This window comes from Neophocaena asiaeorientalis, unplaced genomic scaffold, assembly GCF_003031525.2.
Source record: "Neophocaena asiaeorientalis asiaeorientalis breed wild unplaced genomic scaffold, Neophocaena_asiaeorientalis_V1.1 scaffold40, whole genome shotgun sequence".
NCBI classification, from domain to species: domain Eukaryota; kingdom Metazoa; phylum Chordata; class Mammalia; order Artiodactyla; family Phocoenidae; genus Neophocaena; species Neophocaena asiaeorientalis.
The window spans coordinates 14,466,772-14,491,961 of NW_020185335.1; the positions used below are offsets into that span (position 1 = coordinate 14,466,772).

Sequence of the window (25,190 nt, forward strand, 5' to 3'; positions counted from 1 at the left end):
GTAGGCAGCCAGCAGTCTCTGGTAATTCTGAGGCTCTGAAACTTGGCAGGACTGCGTCTGTGCTTTTTTCCTGGAAAAGGATCTGTCAGTTTTTAAAAAGTAGATCCTGAAAGCAGTGTGTGACCTAAAACGTTTTAAATCCATCAATTCAAAGGTGGGTAGGGTGGTATTATCTAACTGAGGGCCACTGCCTTCATGAAGGAGCCTACTGTACCCCTTTAATAATCCTTGCTTTGGTTCTTAGTTTGGAAAAAAGACCGAGTTATGGCCCTAGTGGCTTTGGTCTTTGTACCAACCACAGTTAACCTGCTCAGAGGTCACCTTCAGAGGACCCAGGTTTAGAATAACCCCGGCAGGTCCTGCCTGCCTCTGAGTCCTGGGGCTGCGGGTGAGGCTGAACGGGTGCCAGGGCTGAGAGTCGTACTGCATATGAGGGAGGTCGGAGGTGAGGATTTCCTCACGGTGGACGCCTCAATATTTAGTGGTCTGACCATTTTTAAAAAGTATTTTTACTTTTGAAAAGCTGATAAATGTACATGATAAAAAAAAGGCAAATACAATTTCCTTTCATCTTTGTGCCCCAGGGATAGTGTGTGCGTGTCTAGCATTTTTTTTTTTTTTTAAAGTGCGTTGTACACATTCTGCCCCATTTTTGTTCATGTAATACTGCATCTCGGGAGTTGTTCCTTAGAGAGCTCCGACTGGTCCTTCTAGACCAGCAGTCCCCAACCTTTTCGGCACCAGGGACCGGTTTCATGGAAGACAAATTTTTGCACAGATGGTGGGGGGAATGGCTCAGGCGGTCATGTGCGTGATGGGGAGCCATGGGGAGCGGCAGGTGAAGCTTCACTCGCTCGCCCGCCACTTACCTCCTGCTGTGCGGCCCGGTTCCTGACAGGCCACAGACTGGTATCAGTCCATGGTCCGGGGGTTGGGGACCCCTGTTCTAGACTGTTGCCTAGTCTCTCATTGTTCAGCTGTGCCAGACTTGTTTTTTTAAAACAGCATTCAGGTTGCATCATCCATTCTTTTGCTGCTAAAAGCAATGCCTTGGTTGTTTTGTTTCTCCGGTGGGTAGATATTTGCACAAACGTGTGACTCTCTGTGCTGGGAGGATTCCTTGGTGGGAAGGTCAGGCCGGGCAGCAGCACTTTGATGCCTGTTGCCTATTGGTCTTCAGAGCTAAGCTCCCATCAGACGTGCACGAGAGCGCCCACGTCCTGACAGGCCTCTAGCACGCCTGTCACACTGAGCGGCTGGTTGACATTTGCATTGAGAGGTCGTGTCTTCTCGTGTTGAAAAGCTTTGCGACTTTTTTCCCTGTGGATTTACTCTCATTCTTATCCTCCTTTTGATTAGCTTTATTGGTCTTTTTTCTGTTGCTGTGAAAGAAGGAAATTAGCTCTTTGGTGCGTGTGTAACAAGTGTTTTCCACTTTGTTTGAACTTTGCCTTAAGAAAAACCTTTTTATTAAATATAATACAAATAGAGAAAATCATAGTTTTGCCTGTTAGTTGTTGTCATTGAAGTCTCCTTTAATTTATAGGGGCCTTTTTGACGCCCCCCCCCCCCCCTTTAAAATGTAAAAATATTTCTCTTTCAGCCCATGGACGTGGTTATCCTTGTTGAGGGTCATTTTTTCCCACCTTTTGCCAGGAGGAGCATCTTTGAGTTGCTTTCTGAGTCCTTCTGGTACAGCCCTGACGTCTTTGATCGCTTCCCTACATCTGGGATGACAAGATGTTATCTTGCATATTCCTTGCCTCAGATGTGGAATTAGCCATTTCTCCGGGAAGCCCTCATCTCTTGGTGAGAGGCGGTATTTCACAGTGTAGGCTGTAGGGAGACACGCTGCTACTGGATTCAGCTCCTGGATTCTGCACACACACCTGAGTTCATATGTCCAATTCCAGTACATGCCCGGAGTCAAATCCGCAGCCCCGAGACCTCTTCTGCCCGACCTCTGGATCTGCTTGTCAGGACATCGGGAGTGACGGAATTGGAATATCCTGTAGATCCTCATTTGCGCATGGAAAATTCTCGGACGGAATTCCAACGCCACCACTCAGTGTGATTGTTAAAATTGTTAAAATTTGTTTTGTGTGTATTCTCCCAATTTTTCTCCCCATTTCTAAGCAGGTAAATTGTATCTCCGTTGTCGGAGCATAGAGCCGTTGCAGACTGCTTTCTCCTTTAGTCTCGGTTCTCCATGTAAACGTAGACTGCTCACCACTGACCAGTTCATATGTTGTCTCTCCAAGTGACCTTGGTTTTCTGAATCTTGTTTTCCAGCAGTTTCTTCAGGAAGGGTTTCTGGGAGCGCTGTTCTCTGAGTGCTGTATGTTGGCATAAGTTGCTGCCTGTGTACCTGAAGCTCACTTTGGGTGTAAAGGCTCCCGTTACTTTCCTCTAGTGTCTTGTGTGTGTGAGTCTCCCTTCTTCTGCTGTAGTCGGATAACCTGCCCTGCCCCCCACCATTTTAAGGTGTCCAGTATTTTTGTCTAGATGTCTAAAATAACTTTTCTTTTTTTCTTTAAATAATTTTACTAGAATGTGTCTTGGTATTGGTTGTTCTGCCTGCCCTGCCCCAGGTTTATGGTGTGTCTTTTTCATAAGTAGTTTCAAATGTTTTCTCCTCATTTCTTAAGAGTTTTTTTGGATTTGCTTGTAGTATTCCATTTCATCGCTTTCCTTTGGTTTTCTTTGTAGAGTCCCCCATTAAACATATGTTGCATCCTCTTTGCTTGTCAGCTACTTTTTCTTCAACCTTTTTCTTTCATTTCTTTTTTTTTAAATAAATTTATTTATTTTATTCTATTTATTTTTGGCTGCATTGGGTCTTCATTGCTGCATGCGGCCTTTCTCTAGTTACGGCGAGCAGGGGCTGCTCTTCCTTGCGGTGCGCAGGCTTCTCATTGCGGTGGCTTCTCTTGTTGCGGAGCACGGGCTCTAGGCACGCGGACTTCAGTAGTTGTGGCTTGCAGGCTCAGTAGTTGTGGCTTGCGGGCTCCAGAGCGCAGGCTCAGTAGTTGTGGTGCGTGGGCTTAGTTGCTCCGCGGCATGTGGGGTCTTCCGGGACCAGAGCTCGAACCTGCGTCCTCTGAATTGGCAGGCGGATTCTTAACCACTGTGCCACCAGGGAAGCCCCCATTTTGTTTTTCTTACGGTATAGTTTATTGTATTTACTTGCTCTTGGATTCCTTCTAGTTTAGCCTTCATTTCCAAAATTATTTTCCTTTTATTTCTAATCTTTTCTGAGTTTCCCCCCTCATTTCTGAGTTTTTCTAATGCTGGTTTATGGTTAGTGATACCTTATATAATTTCCTTCATGAATATTAGTTTGTTTTGAAATATTAAGATAGAGTTTTCATCTCTTAGGGACATGTCTTTCTAGCATGCTTTAACTGTCCGTAGTGATGCTACTTTGCTCCTATCCACTTTTAAAATATATCACCTTGGCATGAGATTTGACCTCAATATTTTCTTTTGTTAATTTTCTGTGGAATTGATTTTCCTGGATATATGGAAGGAAGGCTAGATTTAGAATAGTTTTTCTAATTTCCGTGTCCTAGAGCTGTATTTTCTGTTGTTTTTAGAAAGTTGTAAAAAATGTGGTAGCTGTTTTCTTGCGCTCTCCTTGCTGTTTTCCTCTCCCCCCCGTAATTAGACTCTCACTCTCCCTGTCCTGTATGCTTCGTATTCTATTCTAGTCATTTCTTTCCAGTGTATTTAGCGCAGGAGGGAGCTTTGGATGAGTAGTCTTTGAGCGTCCGTGGCCCAGAATGCTGGGCGTTTGTCTGCCCCCAGTGGTGCTCACCTCCTGGGTTCAGCCACTGTTCCCAAGCAGACCCGATTTTTCCTTCTCGCTGACCCCTGCTTCCTCCTTGCTGCACCCTTGAGGACCTCGTGCTGTCAGTGGTTTGCCCACTCGCTCATGCTTTGGGGCTCTTCAGGAAACACCCGATCTCTCAGCTTGTTACAGACCCTGACCTGGGTTTGCTGTCCTCATTTGAGAGATTAAAAATCTCTGTCACTGCCACCCCTCCCCAGCTGGACTTCTGAAGGGCTCACCGGCAGTGCCTCTGCGGTCCCCGCCCCAGTTGTTTGTCATCGGCGTCTGCTCTGGAAGGGACGTTTGGTGCTTTCGTGCTTTCCTCAGTCTCGCGTGAGGTGTCTAAATGGCGGTAACACACCTCGGCCATTTGATGGATTGCACCTACACGAAGGTGTTGCGTTCGTTTTGTGAAGGGAAATTTAAGGCAGGAGCTTGGCTCCTTCTGCAAATGGCTGTCCCTAAGAAATCCTGGCGCTGCTACCGTTTAAGCTGTAGAATTTAAATCTGGCTTTATAAGATTTACGAACATGTGTGGAACCTGCGAATTTAATTTTATGCCTTTGGAACTTAGCCATTTAAAGGAGCTGTCAGTAGACTCCTGATTGAGACTAGGTGATCTGAAACTCTTAATTCAGCTGCCCTGCGTGGGCATGGTGGGGGTGGGCACATGCGGGGCAGGCGCTGTGCTGTAGAGTTGGGTGCCCGCTGTCCGCCCTCAGGGAACGTGCAGTCCAGTTGGGGAAGATAGATTACTTCTTTCATAAATACTTGTTTATAGGTAATTAAAATATAAAGTGTAGAATGATAAAAGTATTATGGTGGCATTGCTTCCTGATCTCCAGGCACCCTGTTTGCAAGTACTGCATTTAGACCGCTGTGTTGATGGGTCGTATTTGGAGTGACGTGGCCTCATTTCTGTCTTGGAGAAGGTGTGTCTAGGCCTAATCGGAGTGTTTGAGGATCAGGAAGAAAGGAACGCACTGCGTTGCAGATGTGGTGCCATCTCGGCGGCGGCAGGGTGGTGGTGGACAGGCCCCGGGCTGGGGCAGGGGGCCGGTGCTGGGCTCAGTCCTCCCAGGAGCTGCCGCTCTCTGCCTGCCTGAGGGGAGGGCGCCGCGAGGAGTGGAAATGGGGCGAGGGGACAGCCTTGGCGGAAGGGTCCGTTTGGGTAAAATTCGGGAGGTATGTTTTCAGTGCTCTCCGGGGTGTGGTGTGTCTAGTGGATCTGAGAGCCGGCAGGGGCAGGCGAGGGACAGGACGTGTTCCGTGGGCAAGAAGGGGACCCAGGGACGTCTGGCTTGGGGTGATGCGTTCTAGCTGTCTTAGGAAGGTGACTTAGGAGGCGGTGTGGGAATGGACTGGCGAGGTGGGGACTAGTCTGGTGCTGAAGGACAGAGGCAGCGAGAAATGTTCGGGGGCCATTTCTCAGTTCTCAAAGGACACTAACCTTTTGGTGGTTTGGGGCAAGAAGAACCCTATATTTTAAAAACCCACAGGCTTCTGGTGTCCTCTTGGATACAGAACGTGGCTAGCAGTTTCCAGCGTTTCAAGGTCGGGCTCGTTCATCTCCCTCTCCGCTATCCTGGCTTTTGTTTCTAGGTGACAGAAACCCCGTGCCTCGTGAGTCTGGTTCCTGCCCATTGACCGGCCACTCTCCTCTCGTCCTGGATGATGTCAGAACAGGACCTGGCGGATGTGGTGCAGATTGCCGTGGAGGAGCTGAGTCCCGACCACCCAGGTACAGAGCGCGGGAGGTAGGGAGCCGGCGCTCCCCCGAGTCTGTAAAAGCCCCAAAGCGCTTCCATAAGTTTCCTCTCCCTTCAGTAAAGCAAGAGAAAAAGCGGTGCGTGCCCTGTATGAAAAACCCGGACCAGAGTGTGTGAGCTCTGTCAGCCCCATGCCCATCCTGGTGGTCCCTCCGCCTCTCCTCGGCCCACCTCTGCACCACACGTGGCTGTCCAGCCTCGGCCCCTCTTCCTGCCCTGCCCCCAGCTCCCCTGACTCCCCTTTAAGGCCCCCTGTGGTCACATCTGGGCCTCTTCCCCTGCTGTGGACAGTCTGCCCTGCACGTGGACACCTGCGAGGTGTTCCATGCACGCTGCTCCCTCCTTCATCCACCTCTTCCCTGGGGACGCCGTTGACATCGTTAACACTGTTTTTCTTTTAAGTACACCCTGCTACAAAGGTCCTCGCTGCGTATTGCCGCAAATACTTTCGTAGGGTGAGTTCCCAGAAGCTGAACTGCTGTGTATGTTCAGAGTTTTGGTAAAGACACACTTTATCCGATTATTCTGTGAGGTGACTTTCCTGCCCTTTTGCCAGGGCTGGTAATTTTCCTTAGTCACGTTAAAGGCACCCATCTACTTTGGAACCTTAACTAGATATTAGACACGTTATAAGGGAAACTCTAAATTTCAAGAACTTCATCTTGAATGACTTCACCTATGAAATACTTTGTTAGCACTTTATTTTATAAAAGGATTTCTTAGTAAGGGTCCTCCTTTTTTTTTTTTTCGTCAAGTTTTATATTTCTGTTAAGTTTGAAATAACAAGCACACACAGTTAAATCACATAGCGTCTTGGTTGTCTGCTTATTCCTTCTGGAATAGTAGAGTTGAAATGCTAACTTTTTTCCCCACAGAAAAGAGAATTTTCAGAAATCTCATAAGAAAGTATGACGATGTCTATCTTGTGTGATCTCTTTGCTCTGTTAGTTGAAAAAGCTTCGCTGGGAAATGAGTTATGTATGGAAGGGTGGGTAGCACGTGATCTGGGGATTGAACAAGCAGTCACAAAGAGATTGGGGCACCCTTTCACGAACGCTATTCTTTAGTCAGTTTTTGTCATTTTGCCTCTGAGTTGTTTATGAGAGGCACTGTCACCTGGTAACTGGCAAGATCAACACCTGCCAGATCCTTGAGCCAAGTCAGGGTGTCTGAATGTAGCTGTTTAACCCCCGTTTTCTCTGTGAAAGTGACCCCGTTTGTTTAGAGCGAGAATGTGACGCCTTGACCTCATTTAGTGCCACACCTCAGAAACCAGTGACCTAGAAAAAACGCAGCGCTGTCACTGTACATCACAGTTTTAAAAACAGCTGTTCATATTTTGGTGGGTGGATGACCGTCTCTTTAGAAAACACTCACACTGCAATGCTGTAAAAGAAAAACGTTCCAGTTATATAAATGTTAAGCATTTTTAGAACTATCAACGTTCTGACAGTTTACTTCGCCATTTCTCTCTCTGTAGATTACAGTCCAAGGAAGGGTTAGAGAAGTCACTTCGGGTCCTGGTGTTGTTCCACGTGGCTTCCTTGACTAACTGGGAAGTATAGCTGTGGCTGTGTAGTGAACACCTACTGTGTGCAGGGCTTCCTGAGGCCTCCGTAGACAGGAGGCCTGCCATCTCTGGCCCCAGAGGGCTCCCCCAACGCCGGCAAGCACTGTGCTGCCTCCCCCACGATTGTCCTGAGTGGGTTTAAGATTGAGATGATTTTTTTCCTCATTTCTAAAATGTGAACTTTGTAAAACTTAAACGTATAGTCAAGCAAGTAGAAGAAATAAGTTTCCCAGAATCCTAGTGACAGAACTGCTTTTAAATTGTTGGCATGTATGTCCTTCCGTTTTTTTCTGATTTCCATTTAAAATCAAAATGCTTAGGTTCTTGTGCCTTTGCACGCACTCACCACATGGCTGCAGTCTCTTTGCCCATCTGCACACACATACGATTGTAAATTTCATCGGGCCTGTCATTGCAGGTGATCGTGATGGCTTTAAAATGAACACTGAGTTCTTTTGTCTAATTTTAAAAGTAATGCACGCAGAATGGTAAAAAACAAAGTAAAAAAGGACCAAGAAGAAAGTAAATAGCAGCCCCGCGGCCCGTAGAAAGTGAGCGCTGGAACCCAGGTGTGTGCCCCTGTCCCCGCCACGGGCTGTGTCTCCTCTCCCTCATCTACTCTGCTGCCCTTTGCTTACAGCCTGAGGTGCTTCGCTCTGCCAAGGGCTTGGAGTCTTCTTCCTGTAGTTACAGGAAGCCAGCTGTGTGACCCTGGTCAAGTCGCTTAACCTCTCTGGACTGGATTTCAGCAAGTTAAAAGGATCAGACTAGCGGTTGCCGGAGTCTCCCCGTCCTCCCAGTCCTTTCTTAATTACCAACGTCCAGTGGGAGTAGGTAGGCTTTGATGAAGGTTCTGAGAACCTGTGTTTTGCACTTGTAGCCACAGATTTTTCCGTTTTTCCCTTAATGACAGTTCATTCCCACACATTTTATGGAGGTGTTGGAGGTGTGGAGACACAGTGCACTATGCCGGGCCCTCTGGTTAGCGGGGTGCTTCTGGCATCGTTGGCCCGTGGCTGGTTTCTGTGAGGTAGAGCTTTGGGTGACAACTTAGCTCTGGAAACCAGCTTACTGGTCTCGCCTGGGACCCCTGAAAGGTTCACGTTAGAGTCGCAGGTCTGTTCAGCATCTTTACATTTTAGAGTTTTGCGACAAATCACCTGGCACATACAGGTGTAAAGGCACCGGGCTTGGGACCATGTGGTGCCGGCCTTGAACTTGGGCCGAGTTGCTCATCCGTGGAGAAGCCCTGAAGACCCCTTGGAAGGTGCTGGTGGGAGGCCTTGATTTCAGCCACACTGGCCGGGGGAACAGCTTTCCCTGTAACTTAGCGTGTTACGTTTGAGACAAGTTTGATGATTAGCACCTCAGAAACTGTAATATTCAGAGAGTGGCTTTGATTTTGGAATGAGGTGGCCGGCTGACAAGACTTTATTTTAAAGTCGGGAAGAAATCATTATTAGCGATTGGATTCTATCAGAAAAGGGTAGCCGGATAGAGCATTGAGTGAGAAGCCTGCAGTCTTGGTGTTGGGGTCAACTCAGTGGCGCATTAGCGAGAAAATGTATCCGGTATCTCAGTTTTTCTTGAGATTAGGGAGAGATCCTGTTTTCTGCCTGACTGAGAATTTTAAGTTACATCTGTAAAAAGTAAAATGTGAAGCCGGTTGTGCCATTTCTCATGTCACCTCAAGGTGACACCTCTACACTTTTAAGGTGTCAGAACTGTTTCCTGTCTTAATATTAAACAGCTCTGTAAAAACCTTTTGAATTAAAGTTTTTTTGTCTCTGCCTTTAATTTTCAGTTGTACTGGAGAATCATGTAGTGACAGACGAAGATGAACCAGCTTTGAAACGTCAGCGACTAGAGATCAATTGCCAGGATCCTTCTATAAAGGTAAAAATATGAATGTATGTTTTTGTTTGTATCTTATGTGGGGCTGCCGTAACGAATTATCACAGTGTGGGGCGGAGCGGGGAGCACTTAAAACAACAGAAATTTACTCTCTCACAGTCCCGGAGGCCAGAAGTTTGAAATCAGTTTGTCACCAGGGCTGAGTTCCCTGCAGAGGCTCTGGGGGAGGGTCCCTCTTGCCTCTTTCAGCTCCTGGGAGCCCCAGGCGTCCCTTGCCTCGTGGCCGCTTCCCTCTAGTATCTGCCTCCGTCTTCACGTGGCCTCTCCTCCCTGTCTGTGTCTCTCCTTTTCTGTCTCTTATAAGGGCAGTCTCATTGGATTTAGGGCCACCCTAACCTAGGATGACCTCATCTTAATTTGATTACATTTGGAAAGATACTGTTTCCAAGAAAGGCCACATTTGTAGGTTCTGGGGGTGATGATGTAGACGTATCATTTCTGGGAGTCACTGTTCAACCCCCCACGAATGCATAAAGGCATGACGTTTTCCCTTGAAGAATCACATGGTTTAATTGGGATCGCTGCCACATGAGGCCTCTTCCTCCGTAGACCCGTGGACCTAGCGTGCACGGAGGGAAAGTGCACAATTCCTGTGGCGAATATTTTCTACTAGTGATGAAGCACTTTTGTGCCTATCGTTTAAGTCACCTAAATTTTAAAGTTTGCTGGATGGGGTCTGGGAAACCACAGAGTCAGTCGTGGGTGATGGCTGGTTCTTGGGTTTGCTTGTTTGGTCTGCAGTTTGCAGAGCCACAGAGATAAACACCAGCACCTGTGAGAAGTTAGGACAGCAGTGCAGAGAACCAAAGCGACTTCTCCTATACCCTCTGCTTCTATAGGGCTGTGTTTAGAAACATCTGGCTCATCTTTTTAACAAGGAGAAGCAGCGTGAGCTTAAAGATACGTGGCGTGGTTTAAAGACACATTCAGTTAAATTTCTATTTCCTACTAATGGATAGAGGGCTGCTGCTTCAGTAACCCCACATTATGTCTTAAAATAAAATGCAGTTATAATTTTATCACAAAAGAGGCGTGTGTGGTAAACAGCACAGCAGTCAGATGTGGATGAGGTGCAGTGAAAGCGCCCCCGGCTCAGCCCCGTCCCCTGGTCGGCGAGCAGGGCCTCGGGCCCAGGCTTGAACCCGGCACCCGTGTGCTAGGAAAAGTGTGCTCACCAGATTGCCAGAGCTGTTTATTTTATTTTTTTCACTTTAAATTGGTTACTTTAATTTAATTTTTAAATATATCTTTATTGGAGTATAATTGCTTCACAATGCTGTGTTAGTTTCTGTTGTACAACAGAGTGAATCAGCTATATGGATACATATATCCCCATATCTCCTCCCTCTTGTGTCTCCCTCCCACCCTCCCTATCCCACCCCTCTAGGTGGTCACAAAGCACTGAACTGATCTCCCTGTGCTATGTGGCTGCTTCCCACTAGCTATCCATTTTACATTCGGTGGTGTATACATGTCCATGCCACTCCTGGACTTTGCCCCAGCTTCTCCCTCCCTGTGTCCTCAAGTCCATTCTCTATGTCTGTGTCTTTATTCCTGTCCTGCCCCTAGGTTCATCAGAACCTTTTTTTTTAGATTCCATATATATGTGTTAGCATACGGTATTTGTCTTTCTCTTTCTGACTGACTTCCCTCTGTAGGACAGACTCTAGGTCCATCCACCTCACTACAGATAACTCAATTTGGTTTCCTTTTATGGCTGAGTAATATTCCATTGTATATACGTGCCACATCTTCTTTATCCATTCTTCTGTGGATGGACACTTAGGTTGCTCAGAGCTCTTTAAAAGGAATAGATTTGGATGATTTTTGGTTAATATCCCTTGTATATAGAAGACTTATTTAAAAGTACTGTTCTCTGCCTTCCTTTGTTTTATTGGTTTGTGAAGTTGTGTTACTAGTGTATTAACGGTGATGTCTGTCCAAACTCCGGGCAGAATCACTTCTAATTCAGAATTAAGACGACGAGGTTTCACTGTGTTTAGGGAATTTGGGAGCCGCATGGTTGATGTCTTCAAATTATAAAAAATAGTGGGGTCATCAGTGATTTTATCTCAAGACTTCAGCCAGCGGCTAGTGGTTGTCACGACGTCTTAGGTCAGGGTGGGCCTCGGGCGCTGCCTCGATGTCACTCTCGGGATGGGCCGCCCACGCTGTGTCTCCACATGACCCTGGCACGGTCTGCCGTGCCTCCACGGCCCGTCCTCCTGTGGGGGAGTCAGCGGAGGGTGTGGGATTTAGTCCTCTCCCGTATGTGTTAGCTCTCCCGCGATGGGACTTGTCAGGGGGGTGATTGCTTGAGACACAGCAGGTTGTTGGGACAGTGTGTGGGTTTTATTTACCACACTGCTGCCCTTGCTGCCGTACAGACCGGGCAGTTAGACAGATGTGTTTAATTTCCTCAGAAGATCAGCTCAGTCTGTTCAAAGCACTGAATAAGAGTATCCATTTTCCTCGCCTCCTGGGCCTTGACTCCAGCCGCACGGTGTGATGGGCCACGTGGCTCAGCTGTGGGGTCACCTCCCATGAGGAAGGGGAGCGGCCGCCGGAGTGGGTCAGCCGCGGCCAGTGGGCAGAGGGGCCGGCCTCCGTGCCGCCGTGCGCTGGGGTCCCGGTCTGCTCCGAATGGCCCCCGTGCCCGTCTGCTCTCCGCAGTCTGTCCCCTTCCTGCTGATGTGACTGGCACTCTGGGCATTTTTCCCTTTGAAGTCAAGGGCAGAAAAGGAGAGAGACAAGGTAAAATACGAACTCTTCACTATTTCAGCTGCTGCCCCCCTGCCCCCCTCACTGCTGAGCTGGGCGGTTGGATGCTCCAGGGGCTTGCTCTGGGCTGACGCCCGTTTCCCAGTATCAGCTGGTGAGGCCAGCGGGGGCAGCAGCCTGCTTCCCTCTGTGCCCCTGCCGACTCAGGGCTGGAGCAGCCGCCGTGGGAGGGGGCGGGCTTCCTGTCCGGTGTTTGTCTGAGCCGTTCCTTGCCTTTGGAGCCACACACGTCCCTGCGGTCGGCGGGACTTGGGTGGCAGCAGTGGAAGGCGAGGCTGCTCTTTCTGTGGCCACTAGGTGGCAGGCGTGCTGCTCCCACGCGCGGGAGAGTCATTGCCACATTTCACCTTGGGGGTGGGGCTCGGGGGAGTGTAACACGAGCAGACGGGTTTCCGGGCCGTTTTGATGTTGGATGTCATCTGTTTTCATTGTAGAATCTGACCAGTTTTATGTGTAAGTTTACTGATTAATAGAAACTTGCGTTGTAGCGTCCACTTACATCTCGTGTTATACGGGCTTAAGTGTAACTAAGAATCGCGACTACACAGAGAAGAGCAAGCCCGATTAAGTAGTCACATTGTGAGTGCACAAGGTCGAGCTTGTTTGGTGAAATGCTTCTGGCTTATAACTAAAGAGCCGAAGTGCGGGGATTGTTCTGTGGGAATAGATACAGCTGAGTCTGGGAAATAGCTGTTTGATGTTCCTTGGAATCATCTCCTTGGAGTTCAGGATGTCCTTCCTGAAGCTTTCCTTTTTTTCACTTGCAGTCATTCCTGTATTCCATTAACCAGACAATCTGCTTGCGATTGGATAGCATTGAAGCCAAGCTGCAGGCTCTGGAGGCCACATGTAAATCACTGGAAGAGAAACTGGATCTGGTTACCAACAAGCAGCACAGCCCCATCCAGGTGCCCATGGTGGCGGGCTCTCCTCTCGGCGCCACCCAGACCTGCAACAAAGTGCGATGGTAAGGACCTCCTCCCCGGGCCCATGCCCCTTGGTGCTTTCAGGGCGGGATCCTAGTCAGACTGGGAAGAAACACGGGGCCTCTGCGGGGCGACTGGGGTCGTCCTCACAGTTTCTTTTTGACATAAGCCAGGCTGGTGCATCTCTCCTTTGGAATTGGCCCACTGGAGCTTTGAAGCTGTACGTTCATTTCTTCTCTTTTTTTTCTGTTCCATCTGGCTAGTCTTGAGAGAATTTTTTCTTCATAGGTAGCTTGTTTTTTTTTTTTTTTTTTTTTTTTTTTGCCGTACGCCGGCCTCTGACTGTCGTGGCCTCTCCCGTTGCGGAGCACAGGCTCCGGACGCGCAGGCTCAGCGGCCACGGCTCACAGGCCCAGCCGCTCCGCGGCATGTGGGATCTTCCCGGACCGGGGCACGAATGCGTGTCCCCTGCATCGGCAGACGGACTCTCAACCACTGCGCCACAAGGGAAGCCCCATAGGTAGCTTTTTATACATTTCATTTGAGTATATCAAACTTTCCATTCTGTCTATAGTTTTTATTGTGCCTGTATTTTGTTTTTCTATCTAGAGCCTAACTGTAGTGACATGTAGTAGTTCAGGTGCCGTTTGAATCAGAGCTTCTGGAGAGTGTGGGCCGATGGGAAGGGTGTCTCTGTCTCTGACCTGTTTGCCTGTCCTTGGTCCGGGGCACCGTCAGGGGCTCTGCTGAGATGAGCGGAAGCTCAGGTCGTGGGCGGCTCCTTCCATCAGTTCCACTGGTGTTTTGTTTTTTTTTTTTTTTTTGCGGTACGCGGGCCTCTCACTGTTGTGGTCTCTCCCGTTGCGGAGCACGGGCTCCGGACGCACAGGATCAGCGGCCACGGCTCACGGGCCCAGCCGCTCCGCGGCATGTGGGATCTTCGCGGACCGGGGCACAAACCCGTGTCCCCTGCATTGGCAGGCGGACTCTCAACCACTGCGCCACCAGGGAAGCCCTCCACTGGTGTTTTTTATCCTTGCCCACGGCGGGCTACAAGGAAGTCTCACTGTGACGATGGCAACACCTGTCTTTGCGCTTGGCGAGAGCTCGGGGCTTTTACCGAGGGTCTTGTCGTGGCTCTCTGGGCCAACTGCTGCCTCTCTTCCGTGTGTCTACGGAGGAGGGCGGTGGGGCTCAGAGGAGGGGGAGCCACGGCCAGGCTGATGCCCCGTCTGCAGGTCCGCCCGCGTGTGCCCTGGGGCACGTGGGATTGAGGAGGGTGCTCAAGTATGTGCCTCGTGTCAAGGTGGCTGCCTGTCCTGGTCTGCCTGGGACAGCCGTGGATGACGCCTGCAGTGTGGGCCTCCTTTAACTCTCAGAAGTGTCCTGGGGTGTTGGAGACCCTGTGTGGCCCCGAAAGCTGCTCTCCAGCTGGGGTGGGGGACCCCAGGGGTCTCTGTCCCCAAAGGGAAGGCCTGTTGGTCCGTGGTGATTCACCCTGTGTTTATACCTTGTCCTGATGGGTCAGCCGTATCTTTTCTCCCAGTGAACATTTGTGGAGCGTGTCCTCTCTGCAGGCAGTGAGGCTCAGACCTACCAGGACCAGTACCCTTTTTTTTTTTTTTTAAAGAAGCTGGTTGTCCATTTACTTATTTATTTATTTATTTGGTTGTACTGGATCTTAGTTGCAGCAGGTGGGCTCCTTAGTTGTGGCATGCAAACTCTTAGTTGTGGCATGCATGTGGGATCTAGTTCCCTGACCAGGGATCGAACCTGGGCCCCCTGCGATGGGAGCACAGAGTATTAACCACTGTGCCACCAGGGAAGTCCCAGCCAGTGCCTTTTTTAAAGAATAATTTTTTTGTAATGCCCTCATATCTTAAAATGCAATGTTTAGAAAATATAATTTAAAAACTAATGTAATGTCTTAATTATAATGTAAGGAGAAATAAAAGGATGGTCATGTATAATAAAATAACATATATTTTGATATGGAAAAGGCTGGGGGAACTACATAAGGAGTTAGTGAATAGGACCAAACCTCCCATGTCAGAGCTGGCAGCCGGGAGGGCTGTCACCCTGGGACTCAGATACCAGTTGGTGGTGGAATATTTCAAAATGAGCAGTTCTTGATGAAGTTTCACATAAAGCAAAGTGTAGTTTTTTCTAGACTCAAACAATAGTGAAATTCCGGGAAAATTCGCCTTACGTTGAAACGATCCAAAAATACTTTGTGTGTGAGTGTAGAATGGAGTAAGATTCTGGGCTCAGAGTTAGAAGCATGTTGTTCACGCCCACGAATGGGACCTGTGGGATCTGTGTGGGAAAGGTTTCTGTCGGGGAGGCTGTCTCATGCCCTGAAGGCTGGCAGCCTCCTTGGCTCTGCCCGCCAAGCCCGTGGGGTCTCAGGTATAACCAAGTGAGCCCCCGGGCCCCGCCCTCGAGGACTGTTGCTCTAAGAGATGAGGCGAGAGAGAGACAGGCTTCCTTCCCTGAGTAAGGATGGCTCTCCTGGTGGCGTGTCCCTTTGTCACCTGTGTCGGGAAGAGGTCGTCTTCAGGACCCAGGGATGTGCCGCTCATACTGCACCGTCGGTGGTTTGTGGCCGTTCCATGAGGTCGGGCGGACGAGGACGAGTCCTCGGGGCTGCAGGTGGCGCTGCAGCTGTGCTTGGACCCCGAGGCCGCTCGTTTGGGGCTTCCCTGGGTGTCAGGTCCAGCGGGGAGGACGGGCCTCGGCGGGCAGGTTGTCCTCGTTTGACACCGTGGGGTGACCGGGCTGAGTCACAGAGTTGTGCTGTTTCCAGTCTGCCCGTCTTCAGAAGGAGGATGGGGGAGAAGGGCAGGTCTGCAGGGACCACCAGCCCTGTCCTCTCCTGCAGGCCAGTGATGGACCCGCCATGGCCATGCCCGGCCTGCTGCTGAGCGCGGCCTGACTCGTGGGCCACGTCCCGTCTGAGGATGGCACTGATAGCTGCTTGGGGGAAGGCGCTTCCAGACTGCAGGGAGGCCCCTTCTCTCTCCAGCATTCCGGTGACGGCGGGGCTCGTGGGGCGTGTTAGCGACTCTCCCGTTCAGGGACCCCAGAGCGCTTCCCTCCGCTGGGGAGAAGCTGTCATAGTGGAGAGACCTCCGTGTGCATTGACAAGTGGCGAAATCAGAGTAAAGTTTTCTAATACAGACTCAGGTGTATAATCTAGTTAATCCAACTCAGTTAGCTTTTCTGGTTTTAAAGGATCGTGTTGTGACATAAAATCAACCCATTATAGAATACGCTTATTGTATGTTGGCAGCAGATTTATTACTATCGTTAATAAAACCATTACTTACACAAGTTAATGTTAGATTAATAGAAGGAAAGGTCACTCCTTTGTTTTCTTCGATATAGTTTAGAGTAGGTTGTTTATGAATGATTTTCAAAGAAGATACTAAGTCTGGCATTTCCCTCCGTGAACGTTCTAAAAATGAGAAATAAAAATTGCCAGTCATTGAAAGCTGTTAACAAGAAAATTTGGGGAGAAGTAAAGCTCAAGAATTCAACCCTAGTATATCAATGAAAAAAGTGTATATTTAAGTTAGAAAATGACTAATTTATAAGCACATAAGTAAATGAGAAATGTGTATCTTAAGTGTGGGTAGTAGAACACAGAAAAGGAAGTCTCCAGAAAACAATGAGAAATTGGTTAACATTCCGAGTAGTAAAGTACTTCTACAAGTACTTTGTACCTCAGATACTTAAAATAACAGTTAGAAGCATATAAATCGCAGATTACTTTATATCCGGATCACGTGCTTTAAAACATAACTTAAGATTCCTTAGGCCACTTGGCACTGGCTGTGAGTGTTGTTGGGAAGTCTGTCATCTCACAGGACAAACGAGGACGACCCTGAGGGGCTTGTCGGCTGTGACGAGGCCTCTGGATGGGGGGTGAGGGGTTGTCCACTGCAGCGTCACTGGCCTCTCCACTCGGAGAGGCCGCACCTGGCCCAGAGCAGCCCAGCAGCTGTGGGATGCGCCGAAATCCACTCGCCTGTGGGTTATTTCTAATTAAAACTGGCCTGGACTAGACTTTGCTCTCAGCTCTGAGAATTATTTATTTATTCTCTTGAATTCCCAGAGCACAGAAGGCAGTGGACTGCTGCCAACCCTATTTGGCGTTTTGGATCCAGATTTTTCAGATTCTACGTCTGAATGAGATCCTTTAAATAAATTCAGGAAAAAGGAAGAGAAGGAAAGAGAGAAAACCTTTTTCTTTGATGCTAAAGCTTAATCATTGTGATAAACATGTTTGTAAGTTTACTTGGATGGGGTTTCATTCAGCAATGGCGTTCTACTTGGGAAAAAGAAAAATGGACTTGACTTCTTTTCGGTGACTGCTTTTTTTCCTCCTTGCGAGTGAGCCATAGATTGGGATTTTGCCTCATTGTGAACCTAGGTGTGGCCATGTGAGGTTTCAACCCTAAAGCTGTGTCGCGCTGGCATTGGAAGGGGCGGGCGCCGAAGCTTTCTGTGACGAGCTGCACAACTCAGTACGTGGCAGCTCACCCTTTACGTGCCCCCGTGAGCATTTCAGGAGCGGCCTCCATTGAATTGTGTGGTGTGATGGGATCAAGTGTGTGGATGGGGACGTTTATATGGATTAATGTAAAACCCCATTTTCTGAGCTTTGAGGCCAGGCACAGCCACTTGAAGGACGGGCAGTAGGTAGGACCGAGCTGAGCCTGGGGTGCAGGCCCACCTGGGTTGCTGTCCTGGTAGATGCCCTCTGGGAGGCCAGTGCGAGTGCCCATGTGCAGTGTGGGAACCCAGGGACCTGTCCCTGCTGCCCAGCGGGGTCCTGTGGAGCCAGACTTACTGAGAGTGACTCCAAGCCAGCTGGTTCAGGTTTGTTTGTTTTCATGAACTGAACATACTGATTAGCTGGAGAAATGCTTGTGTTTCTTTTAAAACAATTGATTTTTATTCTTTTTTTTGTTTTATATATACATATATATATATATATATATATATATGTATATATAAATATTTATTTTTCTGGTCTTAGTTGTGGCGTGCGGGCTCTGCATTGTGGCCTGCGGGCGTCTCTCTAGTTTTGGCACATGGGCTCCAGAGCGCGTGGGCTCAGTAGTTGTGGTGCATGGGCTCTCTAGTTGTGGTGCATGGGCTCCAGAGCATGCCGGCTCAGTAGTTGCCCTGCAGCATTTGGGATCTTAGTTCCCCAACCAGGGATCGAACTCACGTCCCCTACATTGGAGGGCAGATTCTTAACCACTGCACCACCAGGGAAGTCCCTCTTTTCTTTATTTTTTAATGTACAAATGGTTTATTTATTGAGATATTATTGACATATAACAAATTTTTAGCTTTAAAAGTTTAAACATTTCTTTTAAAGCTTTAGTGTGTTCCTATAATTTTAAAACAATTGTAATGAATCAGAGGCTTCTTCCCCCCCCTTAATATTTATTTATTTATTTCAGCTGCGCCGGGTCTTAGTTGCAGCACACGGGTCTTCGTTGAGGCATGTGGGATCTTTTAGTTGCGGCACGAGGACTCTTAGTTGCAGCCTGTGGGCTTCTTAGTTGTGGCATGCGGGCTTCTTCGTTGCGGCATGTGGATTCTTAGTTGCGGCATGCGGACTCAGTTGTGGCATGCATGTGGGATCTAGTTCCCCGACCAGGCATCGAACCCGGGCCCCCTGCATTGGGAGCGCGGGGTCTTACCCACTGGACCACCAGGGAAGTCTCGAGAGTCTTCTTTTAATACTCAAAACTGAAAAAAAAAAAAAAAGTGATTTCTTTTAAAGTTTTTCTTTCAGAGAGATGTGTCATGTAAGATGAAAGTTTACGTGTAAGGGGAAAGTTTTCTTCTTTCTTTTCCTCTAAGCTGGTTATTCATCCACAGAGAACTGAACTATTTGATCAAAAAGTTATTTAAATTATTTAAATTCCCTCTAATACGCTGATTGCTGATTCTTTGTTTTATTTCCCAGAGGGTCTTTTTAAAAAAATAAAAACGTTGATGGATGTTTATGGAAAGGCTGTTCTGGTTTTTTGAGCCCTCATGGCTCCTGGGTAGAGAGGGGCCTCCTCCTGGGCGTCTCGGTTCTGGCAGTGCAGCCCCAGCGTCTCCGGGTAGTCATATCGTTCAGAGTTTAAGGTCGAAAGAAAGTACAGCATTTCATAGGCTTTGGACTGTGACAAGATAGGGTTGTTTGAATTGTGAAGAAATGGTTTGGTTTTAGCCGTGAGGGATTTGTTTCATCCTTTCCTTATCGAATTTTGCATTTTGCGATTTCCATTTAATTTTGTGTACGTATGACTTCTTTTCCTGACTGGTGTGGGTTACCTTTCACAGCTGCACACTTCTGGTGGCCTAATCCTGATACCCTGTACGTGTCAGGGCTACCGATCAAAGAAAACATACAGTTTACATACGTACAATTTAGGGGATTGTTAACCTCATGACTACAGATTAGAGATACAGTCTAATAACCAAAGCAGATATAGTCAGAAGTTTTAATAGGTCATGCACATTCTCATGGTTTGGAGTACTTCTCTAGTTTTAGGATAGCTCATGCCTCATGACTGGGGTTGTGTTGAATCTGAAGACAATTTGGAGAGAACTTCCATCCTAACACCATTGAGTCTTCTGATCCACGCACAAGGTACACCTCTCCATATTCGCAGATCTTTAATCCCTCTCAGCAGTGTCGTATAGTTTTCATTGTAAAGCTCTTACATGCATTTGTTAAATTTATCTCTAAGTACTTCATACTTTTAGATGCTCTAATACATGGTATTGTGTTTTAAGTTTTAACTTCTGCGTGTTCATTGGCAGTATATAGAAATACAGTAGACTTTTCTCTGCTGACCTTTATCCAGAATTATTTCGAAATCCACTTGTTTCAGTAGCTTTTCAGTAGGGTTTTAAAAAAGTTTTACTTCCTATCAAAGTTCTGTACCTTTTCTTACTTTGCTGCACTGGCTAGGATCTCCATTTCAGTGTATACTTTTTAAAAAATATTTTTACCTTATTTCTGGTCTTGGAGTGAAAGCATCCAGCGTGTCACCATTAAGTGTGATGTTAGCTGCACATTTTTCATAGCTGCTCTTTATCCGGCTGAAGAATTTCCCTTAGATTCCTTATTTTGTGAGAGTTTTTGTCCTGAGCAGGCGTTGAATGTTTACATGCTTTTTCTGTACCTACTTGAGATGACATTTGGTTTTCCTCCTTGATTCTGTTGCTATGGTGAATTATACCGATTGATTTTGGATACTAAAGCAGCCTTGCATTTCTGTCGTAATAAGCCTGACTTGATCGTAGGGTAGTACCCTTTTTATGTGTTTGGAGTGATGGCTAATATCTGGTTATGGATTTTTGCATCTCTGTTCGTGGATTGTAATAGTCTGTAGTTTTCTTTCTTGACGTGTCTTTATCTGTTTTGTTATCAGGATAATGCTCGCCACGGAAGGTGAGCTCATTGTCCGTTTTTTTAAAAGAAGTAATGAATGAATGAATGAATGAATGAATGAATTTATTTTTGGTTGCGTTGGGTCTTTGTTGCTGCGCGCGGGCTTTCTCTAGTTGCGGCGAGCGGGGGCTCCTCTTCATTGTGGTACACGGGCTTCTCACTGCGGTGGCTTCTCTTGTGGCGGAGCACGGGCTCTAGGTGCGCGGGCTTCGGTAGTTGTGGTACGTGGGCTCAGTAGTTGTGGCTCACAGGCTCTAGAGCGCAGGCTCAGTAGTTGTGGCACACAGGCTTAGTTGCTCTGAGGCATGTGGGATCTTCCAGGACCAGGGCTCGAACCTGTGTCCCCTGCATTGGAGGCGGATTCTTAACCACTGTGCCATCAGGGAAGCCCCATCGTCTGTTTTCTGAAAGTGTTTCTATAGGATTAGTTTCATTTCTTCCTTAACTATCTGGTAGAGTTTGCCAGTGAAGACATCTGGCCTAGGTTTTAATTATGAATTCCATCTCCTTAATAAATGCAGAACTTTAATAAACGTGGAACTTCTCGAGGCGGTGTTGTTTGATTTGTGTCCCTCAGGAGGTTTCCTGTTTGTTGAAACTCTGGAGTTTATTTGTATAATATTCTCTCTTCACTGTAGGTCCACGTGACATTCAGTTACTGAGTCTCCTCAGGCTCCCGGCCTGTGGCACTTACTCAGCCCCTTGTCTGCATGGCTTTTGGGGGTGCTGGTCAGGTGTCTCGTGGGGTGCCCCTGGTGGCTTGGGGAGGACGGTCACAGAGGTGAAGGCCTCCCACCGCCTCCGCTGGGGTGCAGCACGGCGTGGCCTGTCTGTGTGGCGTGGAGGCGGGTCACGGGGCTGAGCGGCGTCAGGCCTGGCCTCTGTGCAGGCGCTGTCCTCCCCGGCCCCTGCGCCAGCCCCGCTCAGGGAGCAGAAGTCCCGCGCTACATCCCAGGGAGCGTCTGCCCCTTTAGGCACTGGCCTCACACTGTCCCAGCTTTGGCCCTCGGGAGTGCTCATAGGTGGCTCTGGTGACCTTTGACGCCCACCTCCCGCTTGTGGGTCTTTTGTTTGGTTTGACCGCTTCCTTCCGGGCTGTGCAAGACGTCCCTTGCCTAGTCCTAGAGGTGTCCTCTCTCCTTTCGTTGGGGACGGAGCTGTGGGTGCCAGGGTCTGGCTGCCCGGGGTGTCCCCCACTCCCAGGCCTGCCTTTCTGTGAGCAGGCGTCTCTGCAGCTCCTCGGGAAGAAGAAGGGACGCACAGCTCTTCTGCTGCCTCGGGGCTGTGACTTTGCGCTTGCAGCGTCCTGTCCTGGACGCTGTGGCTACTGTGGGGTGGGGGCGGGGTGGATCCCACGCCTTCTGGGTCCTGTTGGCTCCAGGCAGCTGGGGGTTGACGTCCGTGGCAGCAGGTTACCCCATTTCTCTGGTGCAGTTGGTTATTTTGGGGGAGTTGGTTTTATACTGTATTTTGCTCATCCCCTTTGATATTGGAGACAAAGTTTCAGTGCTAATTTATTCTTATCCCTGAGAGTATTTTTGTGGATCCTGGTTTTTATGACCTTTTCATCTTTAACCTGCAAGCTAGAGGAATAAACCCTTTAAGACACATGTTAGCGACTGTTTAGATGCTTGGCTGTTGGCTGGTTTACGTGAGCTGCCACAGCCCAGGAACCCTGAGACTTGTGCCTTCTGCTTATGTTCTTGGTGCCAAGTGGCATGTCTGGTCCCCCCACCGCTCTCCCCGCAGGGACCTGAGACCCCATGCCCTCCATCCTACTCCCTAAGGCCTCTGGGATGCGTGAGCACTTGTCCCAGGGCTACCTTTGCGTGGAAGGCACCTGGAAATGGAGCCTGGCTGTGCGGCATCTCCCAGAACAGGTGCAGGGGGGTCATGGTGGACCCCAGCCTACCTGCCTCTCAGGTGTGAGGACCTCGGGGCATCTGGTTTTATTGTTTAACTGAGGAGTGTCCCCCCGACCCCTCTTATTTTGCTCTTACTGAAACTCTAGGACCCTGGTAAAAAAAAGTAAACAGTTTTCTTTTTGTAAGTACAATACGTGGGACACAATTTCGTATTTTATTAGGACCCCGGTTGTTGTATGTGAGGCAGAACTATAACTGGAAAGCCAAGGTTCTGTGCCTTACCCTCCTGTTGGCATATTCTCATAAGCAGAAAAGAGGGTTACCCGAGATTCTTGTGAGCTTGCTTCTGTCAGTAGAGGGTTACACAAAACTCAGAAAATTACTATTACACACATTTCCCAAACTGAGCTGGATGAGTGACAGTTTTGAACTGCAGAAGGCTCGGTGTCAGCAGATATACTGTAGTGAGGCTCAATGGTAGGAGAGAGGGAGGCAAATACTTTTCCACACACTTTTTATTCTTATTTTTGTGTTCATTTATTGTTTAAGATTTATTTTATTTATTTATTTTTGGCCGCGTCGGGTCTTCATTGCTGCACGTGGACTTTCTCTAGTTGTGGCGAGCGGGGTCTCCTCTTAATTGCGGTGAGCAGGCTTCTCATTGCGGTGGCTTCTCTCATTGCGGAACACGGGCTCTAGGTGTGCGGGCTTCAGTAGTTGTGGCACGTGGGCTCAGTAGTTGTGGCTCGCAGACTCAGTAGTTCGGGTGCGTGGGCTCTGTAGTAGTGGCGTGCAGGCTCAGTAGTTGTGTTGCACATGGGCTTAGTTGTTCCGCGGCATGTGGGATCTTCCCGGACCAGGGCTCGAACCCATGTCCCCTGCATTGGCAGGCGGATTCTTAACCACTGCGCCACCAGGGAAGCCCCACACACTTTTTAATATTCGGCTGGAACTCCTCCCCAACCACAGAAAACAAAATTGGGCATCATTGTGTGAGCAGAAATCATGCCCAACTTGACCGCGTCACTCACGTGTTGACGAAAATAATCAATAAACAATCTATAATATGGACAGAGAAGAGCTTTACGTGAGTGAAACTAAGGACTATAGCACAGAAGACTGCTCCAGGAAGCAGGGTTTTCAGCACAGTTTTGTATCTCGTCGGAACAGGGAACATCAGACGGGTCAGGGACACACACACTCCTTCAGGGTTCCCACGGGACAGACAAGCACGCACAGAGTCGGCGTGGCCTTGGCTCCTGGGAAGGGAGGCTTATCGCGGAAGGAGGAGCAGCCCTGGCCTCCCGGGGAGGGAGGCATTTCGTGTTATTTTCGTGTGGACACTCTCTGCTTCTGATCACTGTGGCCTTTTCTTCAACGGTTAAAGCAGATGTACAGTGAGTGTCCGCTAGGCCGCAAAGTCAAGCTGACTCAGGTGTGAGCCAGGGTGGCGCCCACACCTCAGTGCGCGAACGTCCCTTTCACCACAGGCTGCAGGCAGCAGCTCTGTGTGAACCGCGCTGCTGTGCGCCGTTGCGGTCGCAGGTCACACTGGAGGCTGGCTTTGCCGGCTGGGAGTTGGTGCAGGCACCGTGGCTCGGCCCCCTTGCCGCGCAGCCTCGCCTTTGGGCATTTTAAGTCGCCTAGGCTTGTCTTGGGAAGGTTAGAAGTTTCTCCTAAGACGGCAGTGCACCCAACCTGTGTGGACGCCCACTTGTGGACGCTCGGGACGCGCCAGCCCGGCCCCAGCCCTAGAGCGTCTGGTGTCCACGGCGCGTTGCTGCGGGTGGCGGCTGGTCTCCTCTCCCGGATGAGCTTTTGCTCAGAGAACTCACAGTCAGAGCTTGTGGACGTTCTCTTTGCTCTTTGGAAACTGGAAATAAGGGGTGACTGTGCTGCTTGGACAGACCTGATTTTTCCCGAGGGACCCCGTTCCTCCAGGGAGCCTAAGGAGTGCTGGTGGGGTTTAACCCCATGCCCAACCTGCCCCGCCTGCCCTGAGCCACGTCCGTGGCCGCTTGTTCACTGATGGCAGCCTCGGTGTCCATTCAAACCATGGTCACGTGGTGGGACTGATGAGCAAGGGGCAGAGGAGTCGGTTCTTTGGGACAGCGGCACAGGGCGTTCTGACCTGCTCACCAAGCAGTTTTCTGAAACTCAGGGGTGGTTGAAGGCCGCTTTGTAAGAGAACTTGGAAATGTTTCGCAGGACAGCTCTGAAAGCTGAAGATATTTGGTTTTAAATCCATCAAAATAAAACCATTAAAATCCCCAACACTGGAAGGGTAAGTGGTAGCAGTAGCTGCAATAGGATTATTCCTGCTGTTCACCAACAAGTGGCAAAGGGCACGAGAGATTCTTGGCTTTGAATCCAGGCTCCGTCACCTGAACGTGATGAGACCTTGGGCAGATTCTACCCTTTCTAAGCATCAGTTTCTTCATCAGTAAAAGGAGGGTAAAAATCGTGAGCGAGGGTTGCTGTGAGGGGATGACGCATGTGAGTGCTTAGTGCTCCGTGATCCCCGGGAGGTTGAGAAATCACTAGCACTCGTCATTCACCGAGTGTCCGACGACGTCAGCCAGCCTCGTGCCTGCTGGGCGCACCCAGTCAGCCCTCAGGACGCAGGTTGCCCTGAGTGTAGACGGCATCCTGGGCTGTGCTCTGGGCCTCGCGTCTATGGACGCCTGCTCTGTTCTTTTTTTTCACAGTGTGGACCAGCCGAGTGAGCCCGAGGTTGCCCCTCAGATCTGAGGCTGCTCCTTGAACACACAGGCTTGCCGGTGTCCTGGGCGTTCATCTAGGCAGCCGGGATGCATCGCTGAACAAAGCAGACGGAAGGTCACATGCACAGTGGCTGGACCGGGCGGGCTCTGGGGGAAGCTGGTGCTACTGGGAGCAGTGGGCGGGGATTTTGTGCTTGGTGTTGTTTTAAACCAGGGACACCCATCAGAATCACCTGGGGGAATTGTTAAAAAAAAGAGAAGTCCAGGCTCTCCAGGGCGGGCCCCCGCTTCCCCAGGAGATTCTGATGCCCAGGGAGTCGTGGGGTGCAGGTCCGGCTT

At 49.1% G+C, this 25,190-nt stretch overlaps 1 protein-coding gene across 9 annotated transcripts in view; it reads left to right on the plus strand.

The window, feature by feature from the left end:
• BANP (BTG3 associated nuclear protein) overlaps positions 1-25,190 on the plus strand; it is a 102,799-nt gene that overhangs the window by 18,267 nt on the left and 59,342 nt on the right. For 7 of the 9 annotated variants that reach the window (XR_003001891.1, XM_024735541.1, XM_024735537.1 and 4 more), the window contains exons 2-4: positions 5,435-5,573; positions 8,976-9,067; positions 12,634-12,833. Coding sequence is in view for 8 of the 9 variants with exons in the window: in XM_024735541.1 (XP_024591309.1) it covers positions 5,504-5,573; positions 8,976-9,067; positions 12,634-12,833 (362 nt within the window). In the remaining variant the exon portion in view is untranslated. Of the gene's footprint in view, positions 1-135; positions 155-5,434; positions 5,590-8,975; positions 9,068-12,633; positions 12,834-25,190 lie in introns of those variants that run through there. The other 2 variants (XM_024735539.1, XM_024735544.1) reach the window with 2 other exon arrangements.